The following is a 23,085-nucleotide window of genomic DNA, read 5'->3' on the forward strand; positions in this document are numbered from 1 at the left end:
AGCTGCAGGGAAGTGATCCCCGCGAGCTGCCTGGAGGGATGAGGAGGGCACCACAGCTTACCCTTGGAAGGGCTGTACAGCACTTCCCGGTGGAAGTTTGTTTCTCTTACCTTTGCCAGGCTTTAACTGTTTGGGCTGGATTATTCCATGTTTTTCTGCCTCAGGCTGAACTTTCTCCTTTTTTTTTCCCCTCTATTTTTCCCAATTTTCAGCAGAAGGTAGGGGAAAAATGGCAGCTTTGCCAATTTATCTTTTTTTTTTTTTTTTCCCTGCTGTCTCTCTGTTTGAGGGCTTCTGGTATCTCCACTCTTTGAAAAAGAGACTTGAAATTTGGCAGGGATGCTGCATTCCTGCTGGAAGTCAACATGGATTTGGTCAAATGGTTAGCCATTGGAAAGCGTGGCTGGGCATGCCTGAGGAGGTTTTCAGGGGCCAGCTGCTGGTGTCCCCATTTGCAAAGGGACTCTGGCCACTCTGTGTCCCCTGTCCCTTTCTCTAGGGATGCCTCATTGCCCAGGCAAGTCCAGGTCAGGGGTGGTGGCTGAAGGAGCCGTTTCCAATGAACTCAGAAGCAGTTTACCAAGACAAGGTTGTTTCTGTCCCCATTTCCCATGTGTGGCACTGGCTGTGGGTATCACCTGCCTCTCACCCTCAGCAGAGCTCAGGCCAGCTTGGGCTGTGCCAGGTGAGGGGAGGAGAAGCTGAGGAAACGCTCCTGTCATGCCAGACCTGGGGAAGGGTGTTGGTAGACCTGCCTGCCCCATGGGTGAGCTCAGCAGCATCACATCCGTGCATGGAGGGACAGAATCCCAGAGCCACTACAGCTGGGAAGGACCTTCAAGGCCATCAGGTCCAGGCTGAGCAGGTCCTGGTAGCTGGAGGTTTGTCCTGGTGATCCCTATGGTTTTCAAAGTTGCTCTTTTATATTTGAATGGAAACTTTTCCTAATTGCTGTCCTGAGGGCTTTGGAAATTCCTCCACAGACTCTGTTATCTTCAGCTGGGGTTTCTCTACTTGATGGTACCTCAGAGCTTTCTGCAGAGGGAGGAATGACACATGAGCTGGGAAAGCTCTGCTCTGATGAAGGAGCAGGCAAGCCCCAGCTGGCAGGAGCTCCCGCTGGTGATCATTGCCCCCAGTTAGTGCAGGTACAAGAGTGCTCAGGCACTTGCGGGATGTTTTCTAGCAAAATGGTGGAGAAAACTGGCTTCTCCTCTTGGGCTGCAGGCTTTGGACCCTGACTCCATGGAGATCAGCGGCAGTGATGACCCCATGGCAGTGATCCAGCCCCTCTGGTGCTGCTCATGGGTTGGGTGGTGCTGAGTGGGACCAGCCCCAGGGCGAGGTGCTCAGAGAAGGTCCCGGCGGGTGCTGGGCAGGGAGCTGACCTGGAGCGAGCTGGGAGCAAACCCTGGCATGAAGCTGTGCCAGGCCAGGGGTTTGCCAGGCTGGGACAGGCTGGAGAGCCCGCTGGGGGTGGCTGGGTTGGCAGCCGTGCCAGGGACAGTCTGTGGGCAGTGCCCAGCTCTGCTGGCTGGCTCCTGCTGCGTGCCTTCCAGCGGGAAGCGCCTTTCTGACTGCAGTAACATTTACCAGCTGGGAGCAGCTCTGGAGCTGGGTGTGTGCGTTTGTCTGCTCTTCCATTGTCGCTTGGCCGATGTCTCCTCCTCCCCGCTGCGATCAGTGGCCGTGGGCTCCCTTTTGTAACCCCTTTGGGTGCAGCTCTGGAAGTCTTCAGCCTGGTTTCGGTCGCAATGCTGCTCCCATCTCCCTGGACGTCTTGGGTGGGACAATGGAATGGAGGTGTCTTTCCACCAGAAGGAACATCCCAGTATGGGCTGGAGGACTGGGAAGTACAGGTGGGATGTAGGTGGCTGAGGATGAAGCCCAGCCATAGGCATGGGGGATTGAGCTCAGGGGACCTCCAGAAGACCTTCTTGGGCCATTTCTCTACAGTTTGATGGTTCTGGAGAGGATGTGGTTGCCGCGGGGAGGTGCATCCCGGTGGCACGTCCTTCCCGGTGGCACCAGGTGGCGCAGGAGGTTAAAGGATTTGGCTCTTTGCAGCTCTGGGTGCACACGGATTGCCTCCCACTGCTGTGATGAGCCTGCAGGTCTCAGCCCCCGGAGCCGTGCCAGGCCAGCCTCAGCCCCAGGGCCAAGCAGTGAGGATGGGGCTCCCTGGAGCTCTGTTCCAGCAGAACTAGGAGCTGACCCAACCTTCAAACCATCATGGGGGTCTGCGTGTGCAACCCACCGTGCCAGGGAAGGCACAGTGAGGCAGAGGAACCACTCAGGGGTAGAGCCCAGGTGGTGTCAGGGCAGTGAGGAGACACTGGAACATTACCCTGGGGTGAGGCCGTGACAAAACACATGACATCCTCTGGCCCAAGCTCAAACAGTCTGGGCACTGACAGGTGAGTGCTTCTTCCTGGCCCCTGGAAGGCCCTGGGCTCCTTGGTGGGGTGCAGGTCCATGGCAGCAGCCCTCAGAGCAGCTGGGGCCATCCCAGCCCCCTTCCTTCTCCCCCTGGAGCAGCCTCTGGCCCCATGGGCTCTGCCAGCCCCTGCCCTGCTCCCTCCCCAGAGGTGTCAGTGCCCAAGGAAGGGGACAGGACCAGGCATGGGTGAGTGTGACCTTACATCCCTTCTCACTCTTCCCAGCATGCCAGCTGTTCCCTGGGCATCTCCATGCTGAGCATTTACCTCCTGCTCTGTTGGATCCCAAGTGGGCCCCTGAGAACCCACAGGGATACTTTTTCTCCCTTCTTTTGCCTTCAGTGATCTTTGATTTCAGCCGTCGTATGACTCAGCTCCTGCATTTGATCCTTGGAGCAGGGTTTGCAAACATGCAGCTGTGGCAGGAGTGCTGCTCGTTCCTGGCAGGCCAGCCTGGGATAGGGTTTCCTCCTGAGTCCCCACGGCTCATCTGCTTCCCCATGTGAAATCTGATTTAACCAGGGTGCTGTTAGTGGCTTGGAGGTGTCTCCTGGAGCTCTGCTGACCTGCTCCAGCATCTGGGCCTCTGAGCTCCTGGCAGCATGGGGGTGGAGCAGAGCAGGTGCTCTCTGGCCCCTCTGTCTGCCCATCCCTACCTGCAGAGATCTGGCTGGTTGCTGGTGCTGGAAGCATCAGGCACATTTGGGTGTGGGGCTGAGCACTGGTTGTGGCAGTGGCTGTGGGACACGGTCAGTGGAAGGTGACTCCACGCAGTTCCCATGAAGGGCAGGCTGGGCACTGACCTCTGGGTGCTGCCCCTTCTTGCTGCTGTTCCCTGTGGGCAGCCCTGGTCTGGAGCAGCTCCTGACTCAGCAAGGAGCAGCCAGCCGTGGTGCTGGGCTCCCTCTGGGCTGCTGGGCTCCCTCTGGGCTGCTGGGCTCCCTTTCTTCAGTGAGCACAAGTCACAAACCCCTGCAGAGGTTTGCAGGGAACAGGGATTTACAGAGTGCAGGGGTTTGCTGGGCACAGATATTTGTAGAACATGGGCTGTCAGTGGACTGGGGTTTGTAGGGGACAGGGGTTTTCAGAGGACAGGGATTTATAGGGGTTTGCAGGGGCAGGAGTTCACAAGGAATAGAAGTTTGCAGGGGACAGGGGTTTTTAGAGGACAGGGGTTTACAGGGGTTTGCAGGGGCAGGAGTTCACAAGGAATAGAAGTTTGCAGGGGACAGGGGTTTTTAGAGGACAGGGGTTTACAGGGGTTTGCAGGGGCAGGAGTTCACAAGGAATAGAAGTTTGCAGGGGACAGGGGTTTGCAGGGGACAGGGGTTTTTAGAGGACAGGGGTTTGCAGGGGACAGGGGTTTGCAGGGGACAGGGGTTTGCAGGGGACAGGGGTTTGCAGGGGTTTTCAGGGCAGGAGTTCACAGGGAATAGAAGTTTTTAGGGGATGGGTTTTCAGAGGAGAGGGGTTTGCAGGGGTTTTCAGGGCAGGAGTTCACAGGGAATAGAAGTTTGCAGGGGACAGGGATTGGCAGGGTGGCTGCAAGCTCCCACCGAGCCAGGCCCCAGGGCTGTGTGCTTGGCTCTTGGCACCAGAGCTCTGGCTCTGTCTGCCTCCTCCCTGACGGTGCCAGGGCTTTTGGGTGGTCACAGGGCTGTGATCACAACCAGCACTGCCTGCTGTGGCATGGGTACCTGGCACCGGGCTGACCACACTGGGCTTCCCCAGGAACTTTGATCATGGCTCGGGGCAGCTTGTCCTGCTCTGTCCTGTCTCCATCAGGTTCCAGTTAAAACCAAATGCATTCTCCAGCCTAAGCTGCACAGCCGTTTGAGCCCTTCCAAAAATGAAACAAATACCCACGGACTGCAATTCGAATTGCAGCTCAATTAGGGCTTGTTCCCAATGCGATCATAAAACCTCCAGTACGAAAACAAACAACCCAACCAAACCACATCCAAGCCTGACAGCATCCTCTGGAATGCCTTTAAAATAACAAGGAGGGCAGAGGAAGATGAAAGCAGTGTGGCCAGTGGGAAGAAGGCTCTTTGGCCCTGAGGGGCAGCCTGGGGGTGGGCTGAGCAGGTGTGGGGCAGGGAAGTTCGGGATGGGGAGAGCACAGGAGGTGACAGATGGGATGGAGACGGGCTCGGGGGTACCGTGGAGATGTGGGCACATGCGGTGTGCAAGCGACGAGCACGACAGAAACGGGGCAGCCTGGGGCCCAGGGCTGGGCTGCTCACACGGGGATTTCACGGGGCGAGGAAGAGGAAGGTGCGGAGGTGGTCCGGAGCGGGGAGGTTGTTCCCGGGGAGGCTCGCTGTGTGAGCAGGGGGGAGCGCGGGCCGGAGCCGGCGGCTGGAATGCGTGTCCCGCGTAACCCTGGCTTGCGCCGCGTCCAGCCAGTCTGGTGCCGCGCTTCGGGTTTCACGGCGCACTTTAAACCCGGCCATATTTAGCGTGAGCCTCGCCGGCCTGTCAGGGAGGGGAAGCCGCAGCACGGCTAATAAAAAAAGCCAAACAAAAACAATGTAATTAAAGAGACTCAGCACTGTGTGTTCCCATAGCAAGAACATTTACCCAAGACTTCCTTGCTCAGATACTTAATGTCGAGCGGCGATTAAAGGCTGGCTTTGTGGCGAGGCAGCGAGGAGGGCTTGCCCGGCCCGGCAGACGGGAGCCCGGGGCCGGTGCCGGTGCCGGTGGGAGGGACCGGCGCCGTTTGGCACGGGAGGTGCCCCGGGACACTGCAGGTACCACGGGGATGCTGAATCCCGAACAGCAGCTCCCGAACCGCTCCGGGCAGAGATGCCCTCAGTCTGTAATGCACAGACCACTCGGCTCCATCCTCACAAAAGTTTGGTAGCACAGAAGCAGAAAAGTGGATTTTCTGTGGATATTCTAGGTAGGAACCTCTGGGCAGGACACGCAGCAGCTCTGTGGGGTAAATCCTTGTGAAAACAGTAAAATCAGCAGAGCTGGGCTGGGCATAGAATCTTCCAGCATCTCCTTCCTGACCCAGATGTGTGGGTGGAGACTGTGTGAGCCTCTGAAATGTTGAATTTCCTCTCCCAAGGGATGGTTTGGGATGTCTGGAGCCAGGCTGTGCCCACTAGTGCCCGTTCATTGCAGCCCAAGGTGTTGCTTATGGGCTGCCTGCCTCGGCTGGTGAGGCAGTCATTGTGCCATGTCCCTCAGCAGCACAGTGCCCAGGAGAGGTGCCCCGTGCCTGGCAGTGCTGTGTGAGGTGTGTGTGCAGGAGGGTGCCCTGCATGGCACGGCCAGCACAGTGGCGCTTTGTGATGGCAGCCCTGCCTGACGGCACATGTCGCAGGGACGCTGCAAGTGAAGGTCTGATTTGGGCTACATTTTCATGGCCATTGAACCACAAGATCCTTCTGGTCTCACTTTTAAGTAGTGATCAGGAGGTCTAATGAAAAAAATAAAGAAAAGCAAGAAGCAGCAGCATTATTGTGTGGCAGCAGAGTTTGCTCAAGCGTCTCTGCTGCCTTCCTCCCCAAGGGCACTGCTGGGCCTGCAGCAGTGGGGTGTTTTATGGGACACTGTCAGCAAGTGATCTACTTGGTTGGCTCCAGACTTCTCTTGGAGTCCTGAAGTCTCTGTCTTTCCCAGATTCAGCCTGTGATTTAAGTAGGGATGAGACATTTGGGCAGCTCTTTTGTGCTGTGCCAGGGTTCATGGCTGTGCTCAGGAGGACACTGCTGACCCCAGCCCTGTGCTGTGGGATCTCCTGTGTCCAGCCTGTGTCAGTGCCCTCTGCCATAGCTGAGTGAGGACTGGACCCGGGGGTGAGGGGGGTCCTTGCCATGTGTTCCCAGTGCAAGTGCTCCCCAAAGGATGCAAAAACCCTGCAGATTTGGGGAGCAGCCTGGATGGCACAGGAGGAGTGCTCCGAGGGGGAATGCTGCTCTCCATCTCCTGGAGAGGTGCAGGGCACTGGGCACTGCTGCACATTGCAGATCTCACCCTGGATGTGCTTTTCCTTTGGGTTCTGAGCTGCTGGGAGTCAGCTTTCCCTGCAGAGCCGTGCTGTGCCAGGCTGGGTGTCCATGGGGTGTTCTCTGCTCTAGGGGCCATGAGCTCCTCAGGCAGCACAGACACACCGTGTGTGCCCGGCGTGGGGACAGCAGGGACAGGGTGCTGCCATTGCTGCTCGGGCAGCTCTGCCCTGACCCAGGGGCCTGACACCACGCTGAGCTCCTCCGAGCATTGGGGTCTAACAGCGCTGGGTTTCTGGAGCTCCAACAAAAATGTCTTGGCAGGAGAGCGTCTATATAAGTTAGTTGTTATTGCTAAACAAAAGAGGCATGCTCGCTTCAGCTCCGCTCAAAACAAAACCCAGCAGGTTTGCCAAGTGGGGAGAAAAGAAAAAAGCTGGAGGAAACACAAACAAACAAACAAATAAACAAAGTCTGCTTTGGTGCCTTTCCCTGGACCCAGGTTTCAGTAGGCACGTGCATTTTCTAGGCACACGGTGTTTCTGTGGAGCAGGAGTGTTTTGCTCCGTGTCTGCATGGCCAGGTCACTGCACAGCACCTAAATGCCTTGGTGGTCTGCACAGCCCAGGGTGGGTAACTGCTGTGCCTGCTGCTCCATGAGCCCTGCTGCCTTGCAGGGATGCTGATCATGGCATTTGGTCCTCGTTCTGAGCGTGCTTTTTGGTGGGTTATGAAATCCCACTCTTTGGAAGGGCTCCCCTACTCATGTTCCATGTTTAATCCGGCCTCTGTTTTGCCAGTCATGAAAAATTACTTATGCTTGGGCAAAAAGAGTGGAAAATGCAAACACATCAGCAGCTCCTCTTCATGCAGGACACGGCACTTCTTGTTGTTGTCCCCATGGCTGTGGGGGAGCTGCTCTGAGGGTTGGTGCCCAAGTGTCCATGGCCATGGTTGTGAATTCCTGCTGCACAGGGGTGAGCACAGCCCTGGACATGGGGCAGACCAAGTGTGCTCAGGTGTGGAGAGACCTCTCACACTCAGGTTTTTCTCCCAGGAAACACCTGTATGTTGATTTTGCCACTTGATCTCATAGGATCATAGTCATGGGACAGCTCAGGTTGGAAGGGACCTTAAAGCCCATCCAGTTCCACCCCCTGCCATGGCAGGGACACCTCCCACTGTCCCAGGCTGCTCCCAGCCCTGCCCAGCCTGGCCTTGGGCACTGCCAGGGATGCAGGGGCAGCCACAGCTGCTCTGGGCACCCTGTGCCAGGGCCTGCCCACCCTCACAGGGAACAATTCCTTCCCAATGTCTGGCCTGGTGAGCTGTGGGCAGGGTGCCATGCCCTGCCTGTCCAGCCCCTGGCTCTGCTCTCAGGGGCACAGCAGCTCTGGCTGTCAGGGACTGGTTCTCAGCTGGACAACTGGAGGGGCTACACCCTTCTACCAAATGCACTTAAGATCAAGAAATTGCAACAATTATTAGCACTTTTTACTAGGCCAAGATCTGCAGTGTTGCAAACATTAACATTCAGAATATCCATAAACCACATTGTAAAGTACCCAGTGGATTTGCTTGTGTTTGATGCTGGAGGAAGGGAAAAAAATGAAGATGCCTTATGCTCATCCATTCTCATGTACTTTTTTAAAAAAAGAAAACCACCTCTATTGCATTGGTTTCCTGAGACAGAATCACAGTTAGAATCACTAAGGTTGGAAAAAAAACATTTAAGATCATCAAATCCAGCAATTAACCCAACACTGCCAAGGCCACCACTAAACCATGTCCCCAAGTGCCACATCCACTTTTAAATCCCTCAAGGGATGGTGACTCCACCACTGCCCTGGGCAGCTGTGCCAGTGCTGAGCACCCTTTCAGGGAAGAGGTTTTCCTGATAACCAGTCCAAACCTCCCCTGGCACAGCTTGGGGCCATTTCCCCTTGTCCTGTCCCTGTTCCCTGGAGCAGAGCCTGCCCCCACTGGCTGTCCCCTCCTGTCAGGAGCTGTGCAGAGCCACAAGGTCCCCCCTGAGCCTCCTTTTCTCCAGGCTGAGCCCCTTCCCAGCTCCCTCAGCCCCTCCTGGTGCTCCAGCCCCTTCCCCAGCTCTGTTCCCTTCCCTGGACACGCTCCAGCCATGGGAGTTCCAGAACTGACCCCAGATGGATCTGACCAGTCCCAGCTCATCCTTCCACAGAACCCCAGCTTCTTCTATGGAGAGGGTGATGGAGTTTGCTGGTGTGTGGGTTTATGGCACTGCAAACCTGATCATCACCTCCCTGATGGTCACAGAGAGCTGAACTGCTGGGGCAGGCAGAGCACCTGTCCTCTGCTTGCAGGCTGCAGGACAGTAATTAGCAACAAGACCCATTTGTGGCTGGGATAAATTTAGTTTGGCTGCACTGAGACTCTTCAGGCAGAGAAGGTGGGATCTCCTCCCACACCTCCCTGCAGGATGGGGCTTTGCCATGGCTGAGCTGGTGTTGGCTGGTTGGCCCCTGAGGGCAGGACACCTGCAGGTGCTGTTTTCAGCTATCAGTTGCTCCAGGGCAAAGTTTAGCTGTAGATAAATCAAGACCATTTCACCGAGTCCAGATGACTCATAACCACAGGGCAGGAAACTCTTTTATCTTTGGGGCAGCTGGTTTAATATACATAGATGTTCACTCCTGAGCACTGAATAATTTCCATCTCTTTACTTCTCATTAAAAGCAAATCAGAGGAGGGAAAACAGTGAGAAATTTCTCTGTCTCTGTTTCTGCCGTCTCTGAGAGAGCTTCCTCCCAGCTGTGCAGTCTGCCTGCACTGGGTCATTTGCTGTGTATTTTAATTGGCAGAACAAATGACTTTCTCTCCAAAGCACCGCTCCATTTTGAAGCCTGATTCTGCAGGCACGAATGGAGCAGGGATCTGTTACAAGCTCCAGCTTCCATGGAGGGAAGAGCATTCTGTGTGGGAGAGCATTGTTGCCTCCTTTGAGAGAGTGGAATTTGCAGGGATTGTTGATGAGCCTGCTGAAAGAGGCACCTTCACCTCTGAGCAGCAGCTGGAGGTGGAGAGGAGAGACAAGAACCTGGGCAGCAGTCAGCTCTTAAACACAAGAGAAAGGGCAAGGTTTTGCTGGACAACCTCCTGAGTCAGTTCTCTTTCCTAAATATGCCATGTAGTGCTTTGCATCTCAGGCTTCTCCTGAGGGTCAGGACCTGCCTCCCTGTCTCTTCCTGCCAGCACAGCTCTGCCTGCTCAGGTGCAGGTGGCTTTTCTCTCATGTCTGTGCAGCAGTGACAGCAGAGCCGTGCTGCTGTTGCAGCCCTGTGCCCTCTGCAGAAGGCTGTGTGTGCTGTGTGTGCTGTGTGTGCTGTGTGTGCTGTGTGTGCTGTGTGTGCTGTGTGTGATGTGTGTGTGTGTGTGTGTGCTCTGTGTGTGCTCTGTGTGCTGTGTGTGCTCTGTGTGCTGTGTGTGCTGTGTGTGATGTGTGTGTGTGTGTGTGTGTGCTCTGTGTGTGCTGTGTGTGCTGTGTGTGATGTGTGTGTGTGTGTGTGCTCTGTGTGTGCTGTGTGTGATGTGTGTGATGTGTGTGCTGTGTGTGCTCTGTGTGCTGTGCGCTCTGTGTGCGCTCTGTGTGCGCTCTGTGTGTGCTGTATGTGTGCTGTGTGTGTGCTGTGTGTGCTCTGTGTGTGCTCTGTGTGCTCTGTGTGTGCTGTGTGTGTGCTGTGTGTGCTGTGCGCTCTGTGTGTGCTGTGTGTGCTGTGTGTGCTCTGTGTGTGCTCTGTGTGCTGTGTGTGTGCTGTGTGTGTGCTGTGTGTGCTGTGTGTGCTGTGTGTGCTCTGTGTGCTCTGTGTGTGATGTGTGTGCTGTGTGTGCTGTGTGTGCTCTGTGTGTGCTGTGTGTTCTGTGTGTGATGTGTGTGCTCTGTGTGCTCTGTGTGCTCTGTGTGTGCTGTATGTGCTCTGTGTGTGCTCTGTGTGTTCTGTGTTTGATGTGTGTGCTGTGTGTGCTCTGTGTGCTCTGTGTGTGCTGTGTGTGCTCTGTGTGCTCTGTGTGTGCTGTATGTGCTCTGTGTGTGCTCTGTGTGTGCTCTGTGTGTTCTGTGTTTGATGTGTGTGCTGTGTGTGCTCTGTGTGCTCTGTGTGTGCTGTGTGTGCTGTGTGTGCTCTGTGTGCTCTGTGTGTGCTGTGTGTGCTCTGTGTGCTGTGTGTGCTGTGTGTGCTGTGTGTGCTGTGTGTGTGCTCTGTGTGTGCTCTGTGTGCTCTGTGTGTGCTGTGTGTGCTGTGTGTGCTGTGTGTGCTGTGTGTGCTCTGTGTGTGCTGTGTGTGTGCTGTGTGTGTGCTGTGTGTGTGCTGTGTGTGTGCTGTGTGTGCTCTGTGTGTTCTCTGTGTGTGCTCTGTGTGTGCTGTGTGTGCTCTGTGTGCTGTGTGTGTGCTGTGTGTGCTCTGTGTGTGCTCTGTGTGTTCTCTGTGTGTGCTCTGTGTGCGCTCTGTGTGCGCTCTGTGTGTGCTCTGTGTGTGCTGTGTGTGCTCTGTGTGCTCTGTGTGCTCTGTGTGTGCTGTGTGTGCTGTGTGTGTGCTCTGTGTGCTCTGTGTGTTCTCTGTGTGTGCTCTGTGTGTGCTGTGTGTGCTCTGTGTGTTCTCTGTGTGTTCTCTGTGTGTGCTCTGTGTGTGCTGTGTGTGGTCTGTGTGTGCTCTATGTGCTCTGTGTGTGTGCTCTGTGTGTGCTGTGTGTGCTGTGTGTGAGCCCTTGGCATGGGGAGCCCTCAGGAGAGGCTGTGCCAGGAGCTGCTCCCTGTGCATGATGACACGTGGTGTGCACAGGCTGAGGACACCATGTCAGAGCCAGGCAGGCCCCAGAGACCATAGGATTGGTTTTCCACCCTTCCTTGCATTGTGCAGGTGTCTCCCCCCATGGTGACACAGTCCTGGGTGCTGCTCCCTCCCTTCCCACCAGAACAAGTAGGACTCGGCTGCTCAAAACTCACCCACTCTAGCGTGGGTGCTCAGGGGTACTTTGCCACCTGAAGTGACAAAACACTTGTCTGCTTTTGCAAATGGGCCTTTGGTTGGTGTGGCTGGTGCTCGGTGTCTGATCCATGAGGCCCTGTGCTCAGATAATGTCCATTTCTGGAGCAACCCAGGGCAGCAACTTGACACTGTGGCTTGGGCCACGCTGGAGCCCTCTAAATCCACAGGCTGAAGCTGATGAGATGAATGATTGCCAGGAGCCAACCTTAGCAGCATTTTCCACTCTTAAATATCACAGTAATAAAAGGTAAAATCATTAAAGTCCTTCTGCAGCCCCCTGTGCCTCATCTGAAATGAGGACGACGAAGGGCGCAGAGCGAGGGGTTATTAATATCCTGTCTCACGATGATGGCTTTATAAACATCCTTACCCCAGGCACAGCCTCGCTGGGCTGCTCTGCCATGACCTTCAGCCAAATGCCATGCTTTTATCACACTTGATATTTAACCAATAAAGCAAGGGGACGAAGACTTTGCCCCTAAATATCTGACCTTATACACAGGGGGATGGGGCCAAAACTGAGAGAAACTGTGTTAAGTGTAGCCATGCTAAATGCTCCTCAGACCTGATGCTCCTCTCTGGGAGCTGTGCCAGAGCTCCAGCAAGAAGGGGATCAGATGTTTGACGCAGTGGAAACCCTCCATGCCGCAGGGGATGACTCATGGGCAAGAGCCCCACACAGCAGCAAGGCCACACTCATGCAAAGCCGGGGATTTTGACTGGTGGGAAGAGGTCTTGATGGAGACAGGAGAGCCCTGACTGCAGGGAAAGGAACAGCTCCCACTCTGGAGAGCCCCAGAAAAGACACCAGCTTTCCTTGTGACTGGTAGATCTTGAAAGTAAGAATCAAAATCGTGTCCCAATGGCAGGGCATTGGAACTAGATGGTCTTCAAGGTCCCTTCCAACCCAAACCAGTCTGTGATTCTATAATCAGAGAGGAGAAAAGGTTTTGTAGGTTAATGGATGGAAAAGGTAAGGAGCAGCTGTAAAGCCAGGATCTCTTGGTGGGCAGAAGACTGGGGTCACTGGTCCCTATCAGGACCTGACATTGTCTGGATGCCCTTAGAAATGGCCCTTAATGTTCCCTGCTCCCACTTCACTTCCAGAGAATGCCCTTTGCTGGAATAACAACTCTGAGAAAAGTCATGTACCACAAAGAGCAGAGGGATGGTGCTCAGTGCAGGGTTCCTGTGGGAGGTGGGTGTGGAGAGGGTACACAAGACTGTCCCAGGCCAATGGTGATGGACAGCAATCACCCAGCACGGGTCTGGGGCTGCCAGGCCCTGCAGCCTCCACTGCTGAGGGGGCTGAGTTCTCTGTAGGAGCTAGATGGTGGAGACTGAGTGTGTGGAGAGATTGCCCTGCTGGTATGGATCCAGACCAGTTGTAGAGCTGAGCAGCCTGAGGTTGCTTTGGGCATCCCAGCTTGTGTCTGGAAGCAAATGTCTTACCTGCAGGGATCATATGAGCCCCTTGGCACCCCTGCAGGGCCAGCAGCTAGGAACAGATCTGCCTCAGCTGAAAACAGATGGGTGAGGGCATTGCTGGCACTGGCAGCAATGTTCACCTTGCAGCCGTTCACGTTGGCGCTGCCTGCGAGTGCTCTGGCTCTCCAGTTGCTGTCTTGGTCCTGACAGTACAGATGTGCCTCTGCCTTTCTGGCACATCCTCCATGCCTCATTTCCCTCCTGGCTTTTTTCCCAGGTCATCCTCCCCTAAAATGACCCAGCAGATGCGGGATCTGCAGCTGGCGCAGGCCAGGAAGCCACCAGGCCCTTCCTCACCAAACGCGGCCAAGAGGCTCTACCGAAACCTGTCCGGGAAATTCCGCGTCAACTACACCTCCTTCGACGAGGGCAGCCTGGTGGGACGGGGCGAGAAGGAGAAGCTCCGCAAGTCCTACCTGGTCAGTGCCTGAGAGCTCCATCCACGTGGGGACAGAGGGGCTGTGGGGTCTGGATCCATCCAGAGGGGAGCAGAGGGTCTGTGGGGGCTGGATCCATCCAGAGGGGACAGAGGGTCTGTGGGGGCTGGATCCATCCAGGGGGAACAGAGGGTCTGTGGGGGCTGGATCCATCCAGAGGGGACAGAGGGTCTGTGGGGGCTGGATCCATCCAGGGGGGAGCAGAGGATCTGTGGGGTCTGGATCCATCCAGGTGGGACAGAGGGTCTGTGGGGGCTGGATCCATCCAGGGGGGACAGAGGGTCTGTGGGGGCTGGATCCATCCACATGGGGACAGAGGGTCTGTGGGGGCTGGATCCATCCAGAGGGGACAGAGGGTCTGTGGGGGCTGGATCCATCCAGGTGGGACAGAGGGTCTGTGGGGGCTGGATCCATCCAGAGGGGAGCAGAGGATCTGTGGGGGCTGGATCCATCCAGAGGGGACAGAGGGTCTGTGGGGGCTGGATCCATCCAGAGGGGACAGAGGGTCTGTGGGGGCTGGATCCATCCAGAGGGGACAGAGGGTCTGTGGGGTCTGGATCCATCCACATGGGGACAGAGGGTCTGTGGGGGCTGGATCCATCCAGAGGGGAGCAGAGGGTCCCTGTGTGGGTGGTGCTGGAGCCTGGGTGGGAGCACAAGGTTGTGTTAAGTGAAGCTGTAACAGTTCAGTTGGAGGTGGTCCAGGAGTTCGCTTGGCATCACCCAGATGTGTCTGCAAAGAGCTGTTGCTCGCAAGCCCTTTGGATGAGGGCACCCTCTCCCTGATTGGGTTCATGGGGTGCTAGTGAGCGTCCAGGGTATGTGGTGGGATGGAGGAGGGTGCCCTGTGCTCAGCCCAGCTGTGTTTCTCCTTTCACCCAGTTCCAGAGCAATGCTGCACTCTTTGAGGCCGTGGAACTGCAGGATCTTGACAGGGTGCAGGAGATGCTGAAGCACTACAGCCCTGAGGAGCTGGACCTCAACACCCCCAACAGCGAGGGGCTCCTGCCCCTGGACATCGCCATCATGACCAACAATGCTCCCATCGCCAGGGCCCTGCTGCAGGCGGGAGCGAAGGAGAGCCCACACTGTGAGTTGGGACGGGAGTCGTGCTGTGCCCATCACCTGGGTCTGCAGCGTGGTGCAGTGGAGCACCCCAGGCAGTGGATCAAGGTGGGGAGGTGATCACTGGGCTCTGGGACACCGGTGCAGGCTGCAGCAGGGCTGCAGGGGAACCGCGCACTCAATCAGCCCCAGGAGCGGGACACAGAGTGGAGCTGGGGTCTCAGCGTGGGGATTCTCCCAGCAGAGGCAGAGCTTGCCCTAACCACCTTGTCCTCCCTTTCCTCCTGGGCCCGCGGCCGTGTGCTCCCTCCGCAGTCGTGAGCCTGGAGAGCCGCTCGCTGCACCTGTCCACGCTGGTGCGGGAGGCGGAGCAGCGCGTCAACGAGCTGATGGCGCAGGTGGTGAACGAGGCGCCCCACGCCGACTGCTCCGAGAAGGAGAAGCAGCTCAAGGCCTGGGAGTGGCGGTTCCGGCTGTACAAGCGCATGAAGGCAGGGTTTGAGCATGCCCGTGAGTGCCCGCAGCGCGCCTGGGGCTGTCCCTGCTCCGGGGGAAGGCCTGGGGCAGTGCACGGCACCAGCTCCCATCACCTGCACCCTGAGGCCAGGCTTGCAGTGTGGGTGCATGGAGGGGAGAACATGTTCCATCAGGGAATACGTCCCTGGGACCGGGGAGGGGCTCAAGAGGGACCCAGGGAGGTTCAGAGTGACCGTCATAGCTGTAGCAGCCCCTGCCCTCTCTGTCCCCAGGAGTGCCAGATGCCCCCAGCAGCGTCCACCTCTCTGTGGCCAGCAGCACCTCACTGCAGGTCACCTTCTGGGAGCCCCTGAGTGTCAACTCAGCCGTTGTCACCAAGTACAAAGGTAAGGATGGGGATGCCTGCAGCAGGGCAGAGTCACACAGCCACAGCAGGTGCCTTGCACCCCATGTCAACACAACAGAGCCATAGGCAGTGCTGCCGAGCCCCAGTCAGGCCACTTTTATGCTGGAGGACAGAGGAAGCCACAGCTGCTGGACAGCATGGCCACCACCCAAATGCTCTGAGCTAGACCAAAAATCATCCTGCACCAAGGCAAAATTTGGGGTGTCGCTTGTTGGCTGCCCCCTCATCCTGAACTCTGAGAAGACTTTGTTGTTATGCACCCCTCACCCACTTAAACCAGATATTTTTGGCTTCTGGAAGAATTTCTTCCATCCCCCACTTCTGAGCCACCAATTAGAGGTGCTGAGCCCATCTTATGTGGCTTGGTGAGGACAGCAGCTCCCCATGACCTTCCCCCGCCATGAATCTCCTTTTCCATGCCTGCACTCCGCTGCCTCCATCTCCTGTGCTGTCTGCAGTCCCCCTGCAGCTGCTCTCTGTGACACGCTGCCCCAGCCCTGGTGGCCCCACTCCCGGGCCTCATGGCACCTTGGGGTCTCTGTCCTTGCAGTGGAGTGGAGCTGCTCCCCCACCTTCTCACCACTGCTGGGAGAAGCTGTGATTGACAAGCTGAAGGACCTGCACTTCACCATCCAGGGGCTGGTGTCGGTGAGTGCCCACAGCGGGCAGGGCTCAGCAGGGAGAGCCCACAGCTGGGGAAAGGCCATAGTGCAGCCCATGAGGAGGGGATCAGGCACTGCCACAGACTGCCCAGGGCAGTGGTGGAGTCACCATCCCTGGAAATGTTCAGAAGATGTGTATTTGGTACCTGGGGACATGGTTTAGCGGTGGCCTTGGCAGTGGTTGGACTCAGTGATCCTAGATGCCTTTTCCAACCTCAATGGTTCTTTGTTTCTGTGATCATTCTGAGCAGGAACAGTAGGGCTGTGCCACACTGTGTGCCATGGGCACAGCCTGGGCAGAGCCAAGACCGTGGGGCTGGGAGAAGCGTCTGTCTGTCCCTGCATGCCTGCAGCCCTGACAGTGGGGCACCTCCCTGAGAGGGTGCCTGGGGACTGCAGTGACAGCCAGAATGGGCCCATTCACCCAGCTCTGATTTATCCTCTGTCCCCCTCCCCACTCATGTCTCCATCCAGGCTCTTCCTGGGCAGTAAATCAGTGCTCAGCCCTCTGCCACCTGCACAGTCCAACCCTCAGCCCAGCCCCAGTGTCACCAAGAGGGGGGACCAGCCCCATCTTCATCTCTGGGAGCTTGGCAAGGTCGTGGCTGGTGGGACTGTGGCTCCCTGCTGGTTTATCTCCCTGAGAGCTGCAGGAGCCATGCCTGGGCTAGCACCAGGGACACGGGGACTGTGGTGGGATGGAGCTCAGGATGGGAGCACGGGCAGGTGCTGGGATAAATGGGGTCAGCCTTAGCAGGGGTAGGCAGGCAGGGAGCACTGATTTGAGGAGCAGAGAACCCCTTGGTGAGGTGAGGTGAGGTGAGAGGGGCTGAGGCCCAGCACAGTGCCAAGCCCAGGAGCTGTCAGGGCTGTCTGTGGTGTGGCAGGAGGGGCTCAAGCAGAGCCTGGAGCAGCATCACTGCAAGAAACTGCTCCAAGCCCATCAATCACACTCTCAGAGCTGCTTCACAGGCTCCTGCCACCTTCATGAGTGCCTGGAGGCCTGGCAACATCTGGCAGCTTGGCTGGGCTTTAATCAGAGGCTTTAATCACTGTCACTGTGCTACAAGCCCTTGACAGTGCTGGGCCAGCTCCCTGTCTCCAGGGGCTGGATCCTTACGTGTCCCAGGGGATCGCCAGCACCCCAAGCCACAGAAGCACGGAGTCTTTCAGGCTGGAGCATCTCTGACAAGGGACATTTGCAATGTCCAGTCCTTCCTCTGTGTGCCCCAAACCCACCCAGCAGGGCCACAGGGATTCTCTAGTGCCTCATAACAAGGGCTTTGTAAGGAGGGGAGGTGAGAGCCAGTGACTGGGCTGTGGGCTCTAGCTGGGAGCTCCTCATGCTGTACTGGAGCAGAGGGCTGGGGGGAATGCCCCTTGCCTCCCTGCCAAGCTGGGAGGGGTGGGGTGTGCTGAGTGTGCTGCTCTCCTTGCAGGGCACGGCGTACCACGTCCGCGTGTCTGCCTACAACATGAAGGGCTGGGGTCCCCCGCAAGCCTCCACGCCCCCCTTCGCCATCCCCTCCAGTGAGTACCCCTGGCAATGCCCCCATGGAGGCCAGCGTGGGGCAGGGGGGCAGGACAGCCCCCTGTGCCATGCAGGGTCCCTCTCACTGCTGGGATGGGAGCGAGCGGAGCTGGGGCAGTTTGGGGTCTCAGGCCCAGCAGGGAGGCTGTGCCTGGGGTCTGGGGTGCTGCCTGCAGCCAGCAGGGGCTTTGCAAACAGTGAGTTTTCAGCCTCGGGTTACCCTTGGCACCTGGGAAAGTCTGAGCCATTTCAGGCCACCTGGATCAGCTCATCCCATGGAGGAAGCTGGGAGGTGGCAAAGAGCCCGGACTCAGAGGGGTCCTGGGTGGCAGTGGCCTCTGTGCCACCCATCCAGCCCAGACCCAAGGACCTGCATTCCCTGGCATGGAGCTAAGATGGGGGTCACAAACCCCAACTGAGACCAGCTCTGGGCTGTCAGCACTCTCCTCCCCATGCTGGCCCTAGGGAAAGTGTCGTGAAACAGCCACAAGGAACCCCAGGGGGCTGGGTGGAGAAGGGCCAGGAGGACTGAGCTGGGAGGAGCAGCCCAAAGGTGAAGTTCTGCACTGAGGGGGCTCCAGAATGGCCTCTGCCACTTGTCACCAGTCCCAAAACAGATGCCTGTGTGGTGTCCCATGGGAGTGGTGCTGTAAATGAGTAAGGAGCAGCCCTATGGGAGGCTCAGCTTGTCCCAAGGATCAGGCCATGGAAGCACGTCCTGTCCCACCATGCTGCAGGCACCCAGGGAGCAGGGCTGCTGCACTGGGAGCAGATGGAGATGAACAGTAATGGCTCAGAGATGTGCAGCACCATGCACACAGCTCTGGCTGCAGATCCACAGAGCACTGAAATCACCAAAAATCCATTTGCATGTCTAGGAATGCACACAGCAAGGGCACAGCAGTCTACTACCGTGGCTTTATCTTGTCCCTGTCATGTTTGCACCCACTTTAAAGCCCATTTGCCACCTCACACAGGTCACATTCCCTGTGACCACGATCCAGGTGGCATCAATTGAGTGTGGCCGAAGTGAATCAGACAGGAGTGGGGTTTATTTATTTTTATTGCCAGTAATATTTCTCCCTTCAGTGGAGATCCCTCCCTGGCCCAGCAGAATATGGTCAGGCACCTCCCTGGGTGTTTTTAAAGCTACTAAAAATAGCGGCAAGTTCCAGCCAAAGTTAACAGAGCTGAACTTTCCATGGAAAACAGCAGCGGGCAGGACATGGGGTGTTTAAAGCAATTAATATAAAGTTGAGGGAGAAGACAGGCAGGTCCCCAGCCCTGCTCAGGGTCCTGCTGCTGTCCCACAGCGGGTGGAGCTGGCAGGAGTTTATTTATGTGTTTGTCGAGGTAAGCCCAGCTTCCAGCGCTCATCTGGAGTAACTGGGAAAGACCTGGAGGAAGAGACTGGAAAGAATTTTATTTTTTAAGGCCAGTGAAGTGTAGCGGCAACAGACAGAACCTTGTTCCTTGCCCCTGGTGTGTCCCTGCCACGCTGTGGGGAGGCTGGTGGCCACGGGGTGCTGCGCAGAGCTGGGTGTTCCTGGGAAGAGGGGCACAAAGCTGGGGATCTCCCAGCACCCACAAGTGCTGCCATGCTGTGGCATGAGGGAGACACCCAGGGGGTGTGTGAGGAGGGGATGGAGCCCTCGTGCCCCAGAGGTGCCCCCGCACAGGCAGAGGGTTCCCGGGTGACGCTGCTGTGTCCCACAGACTGGCGCGAGTACGACGGGCGGGCGCCGCGGCGGCGGGGCCAGGCCGAGGCCCTGGACCATCTCCTGGGCCAGGTGAAGACTGTCCACCAGCACTGCATCTGCCACGGTGAGCCACAGCACGGTGCCCCACGGAGGCTGGGGCGGGGGCAGCTGAGCCCTGGGGGTGCTGGTGTGATCTGCAGAGCTGGGTGCTGCAGGAACAGCTCTCTGCCAGGGATGTGAAGGGCAGGGAGACAGCTCAGCAGTGGAGACCTCAGCAGAGGGTTGGTATCAGCTCTTCATCTCCTGCTGCAGCATCCTCTGCTCTCTGCTCCACAGAGCCCTGCAAGAACCAGCCCCAGAGCAGAAAGCATTCAGTCTCCAAGAGCCTCAAGCACCTCTTCCACCCTGGCAGCAAGTTTCTCAAGACACTGAAGCGGTGAGAGGCTGGTGCTCGGGCATGGTGAGAGCCCCTGTCCCAGCAGAGCTGCAGAGCTGCCCATCCTGAGAGCTGTGCCTGCACGCTGGGGGCTGGGGGTGCTCAGAGCAGGGTCTGCACTGGGAGTGAGTTGCTGGTGTCAGTGGAGATGAGTCCCATGGCCCAGAGATCAGAGGTTCTCTGGGTGTCTCTGTTTGGACTGGCCAAGCTGTGCTGGTGCCCAGATCCCTGCATCACCTCTGGGGCTCACCTGGCACCCCACCTTGTCCAGACCCAGAGTGTTCCCTGCACAGCCTGGTCCATCTCTGTCCCATGTGCTGCAGGGTCCATGGGCCGTGGTGTCTCTGGGACACGTTGGGTTCCTGTCCCTGCTCCCGTTCCAGCCACCAGCCTCTTCTGCCATGGGCTGTTGGAGAGAAGTGGGGACTGGGACATCTCCTCTTCTCTCAGGACCCTCTGGGAGATGGAGCTGGCAGCTGGGGTGGCACTGAAGTCTGTCTTCTCTCCCCTGCAGGGGCCTCTACCTGACAGCCATCTTCTACAAGGATGACAACATCCTGGTGACCCACGAGGACCAGATCCCCGTGGTGGAGATTGATGACACCTACTCCTGCCTGCTCATGCAGGATTTCCTCTGGCTCACCAAGGTGAGGGCCCCTGTGCTTGGGCAGAGGGCCAGGAGTGCCAAGGTGACCCAGGCAGGCATCAGGCAACACTTCTGCCCCTCCAGCCTGGACACTGGGGCTTGGCAGTGCAGGCAGCCTGTGGACTTGCTTCTTGCTGGGGTTCAGCACAGACCAGGAAACTTCCAGGGAATGGCATTTCATCAAGCCCAAAGATGGGTGACAGACCAGAGCAACACTGAGCAGGCTGTGTGCCAGGGCGGGTGGCACTGCCTGTCCACAGGGATGTCAGTGGCTGTTGAACTGCTTTCCCTCAGCATCCTGCCATGGCATCTCTGCCTCTGCTGTAGGATGCACAGGGAGCAGCTGCCAGCTCCTCTGATGTCAGCAGACTTAGGGAAAGGACATGTGGGCAGCTCAGGGCCAAAATAATTTGCTGGGTGATCCTTATCTACTGATGGAGAGTGCTTTCTTCTCCCTCCCCACCTTGGCCAACTTGTATTCAAGCTTAAGGTTTCAGTCCTGGATGAAGATGGGTGTCTGAGTGGATGTGGCTCAGGCCTGCCCTCGGGTGCAGGCACCCCAGTGCCTGTGGCACAGGGATTGGTTTGCACCCCTGCTGAGGTGCTGCATGCCCATGCACATTCCTGACCCAGCTCAGAGAGGCAAACAAGTTCCCCAGAGCTCCCTGGTGTGGCCCAGCTGCAGCAGCAGTGACACTGTGGTGTGTGCAGGTGTCGTGCATGTGGGATGAGATCCTGTGGCTGCGGCAGTGTGTCACCGTGTCCCAGTCCTCCTGCTCCTGCATCTTGCAGACACGCTTCAAGATGCTGCTGGCCATCTCACAGATGCAGGTGAGGGTCAGCCTGGGGGGGAACAATCACTTTAAGTGGGATGCTGGAGGCTGAGCTCCCTTGGGAGCAGCATGCAGATGTACCCCAGTCAGATAAACCCAGGATCTGCAGGCCATGACTGCGTGTCCCTGCCTCGTCCGCCCAGCAGGACTCTGGACATGACACAGTGAGGTGCCAGCTGTCATGGCAGGGTCCTGCAGAGGGGCTGGGCATCAACAGGGTGCTTTTCTGGGCAGACTGATTTCCAGCAGGCAGCTGCAGGCACATTTCAGCTGCCCAGACCCACCATGCCTCCAGGATGTCCCCTGACCCTCTGCTTTCTCTTGCCTTCCCACCCTGTCACACAGGGGCTGCTGGGCATCCAGGACCTGGGGCAGGTCTTCTTTGAGCCCATCAAAGACAAGCAGGGCAACATCCTCATCGTCACCCTGAAGGAGGTGAAGACCAACCAGACCTTCGAGAGCGTCCGCTGGGTGCCCATCTGCAAGCTGCAGAGCGGCCGCAAGTCCGTGTCCTCCCCCGAGGAGCCCACGGCCCTGGACACGCTGCTCATCTCCCTGCAGGTCTGTGCTGGGGCTCCCCTGGGAAACACCAGTGCTCCTTGCTCCCCTCGGCCTGCAAGGGTCACAGCAGAGGGGGAGCAGAGCCCAGCCAGCTCCAGAATTCCTGTTGTTTCAAGGGGAGGCATCCAGATGGTGCCAGATTGGAGCTGGCAGCACCGGGTCGTGTTGCTGTGCCGCTCCCCTTCTCCAGCTGGACTGGCTGTGCTGCAGCATCAGCACAAGCCCTGCTGTGAGGACTTGCTCGGTCCAGCAGTGTCTTTGTTCCCAGGACAAGCTGGCTTATCACCAGCGGAGCAGCCATGCCCTCTCCCCGGGGCTCTACCTGGGCTACTTGAAGCTGTGCAGTGCCGTGGATCAGATCCGAGTGCTGGTGCCAGAGCAGCTCCCCAACATCCTGTGCCACGTCAAGATCCGCTCCAACCCCAACATCTCCAGGTGGGGTTTGCAGGGGATGGTGAGAGCCCCTGTCCCAGCCGGGCTAACAGCATCCATCACCTCCTGCTTCAGCAGCAGTGTGGTATCCCCTCCTGTCCCCGCTGTGCAGCGCTCTCAGGCACAGCGTGGGGTTGTTAGGGTGTCCTGGGTGGGGTCAGGGCTGAACTCCACAATCCTGTGGTCCCATCCAGCTCAGCATATTCTGTGCTTCTGATTCAGCCTAGAACAAACCAAGTTCCCTCTCTACCTCCACCTCTCCCAAATCTCTGGGGATGCTGCACTGCCTGGGAGAGGAACAGCCAAGCAAACACAGCTCTCAGAGAAATTGTATCCATGTCCACCCAAACCACTCCCTCCTTCACCTGTCTGTCTCTGGCCTTCTGCAGGGAGGAGTGGGAGTGGCTGCAGAAGATGGCCAGCGTGGAGGAGCCTGTTCCCACAGAGCCAGACACTGACAGGTCCCAGAACCCCTTGTTTCAGGAGCTCCAAGTGGCCATCAAGGAGCTGATGACCCTGGTGAACATCCCACTGCAAGAGGTAGAGGCAGGAGCCAAGGCCTGGGCAGAGGGAGGTGATGGGGCTGTGAGCACAGTGCTGGTGGTTGCAGCAGCTGGGGAACTGCATGTCTGGCTCTCCTTGTGAGGCTGGAGCACCCAGATTTTAGTGCTGTGCAAACAAAAGTTTTGTGAGTGGTGAGTGTGCCCTGCCCAGGGACAGTGTCCACAGGCGCTGTTTGTCCTTCCCACACTGTACCCCTAGAGCAGCAACAGCAAATCTGGGTTGTTACTGCTGCCCGTGGTGTGGTCCTGGGCAGCACGAGACCAGCCCAGCTCTGCCCCTCCAAGGCAGGCTGGTCCCTGGCCAGTGCTGGGCTGGAGCTGCAGCCCCTGGGGCCAGACTGTATGGGGAGAAACATTCTTCCATCATGCCAAGTATCTGCTGGGAAGCAACAGCCCAGCAGCCCCAATGACAGGTATGTGCTTCTGGCTG

The 23,085-nt window shown here is 57.4% G+C and overlaps 1 protein-coding gene across 5 annotated transcripts in view; it reads left to right on the forward strand.

Moving 5' to 3' along the window:
- The window catches only part of LOC134426367 (ankyrin repeat and fibronectin type-III domain-containing protein 1-like), a 253,598-nt gene that overhangs the window by 224,018 nt on the left and 6,495 nt on the right, over positions 1-23,085 (forward strand). For all 5 annotated transcript variants that reach the window (XM_063171332.1, XM_063171333.1, XM_063171334.1 and 2 more), the window contains 13 exons: positions 13,124-13,325; positions 14,226-14,433; positions 14,724-14,918; positions 15,158-15,271; positions 15,842-15,939; positions 17,393-17,483; positions 19,201-19,308; positions 19,521-19,620; positions 20,135-20,267; positions 20,978-21,097; positions 21,445-21,660; positions 21,929-22,095; positions 22,482-22,632. In XM_063171332.1, coding sequence (XP_063027402.1) covers positions 13,124-13,325; positions 14,226-14,433; positions 14,724-14,918; positions 15,158-15,271; positions 15,842-15,939; positions 17,393-17,483; positions 19,201-19,308; positions 19,521-19,620; positions 20,135-20,267; positions 20,978-21,097; positions 21,445-21,660; positions 21,929-22,095; positions 22,482-22,632 — 1,903 coding nt within the window. The remainder of the gene's footprint in view (positions 1-13,123; positions 13,326-14,225; positions 14,434-14,723; positions 14,919-15,157; positions 15,272-15,841; positions 15,940-17,392; positions 17,484-19,200; positions 19,309-19,520; positions 19,621-20,134; positions 20,268-20,977; positions 21,098-21,444; positions 21,661-21,928; positions 22,096-22,481; positions 22,633-23,085) is intronic.

This window comes from Melospiza melodia, chromosome 18, assembly GCF_035770615.1.
Source record: "Melospiza melodia melodia isolate bMelMel2 chromosome 18, bMelMel2.pri, whole genome shotgun sequence".
Lineage (NCBI taxonomy): Eukaryota > Metazoa > Chordata > Aves > Passeriformes > Passerellidae > Melospiza > Melospiza melodia.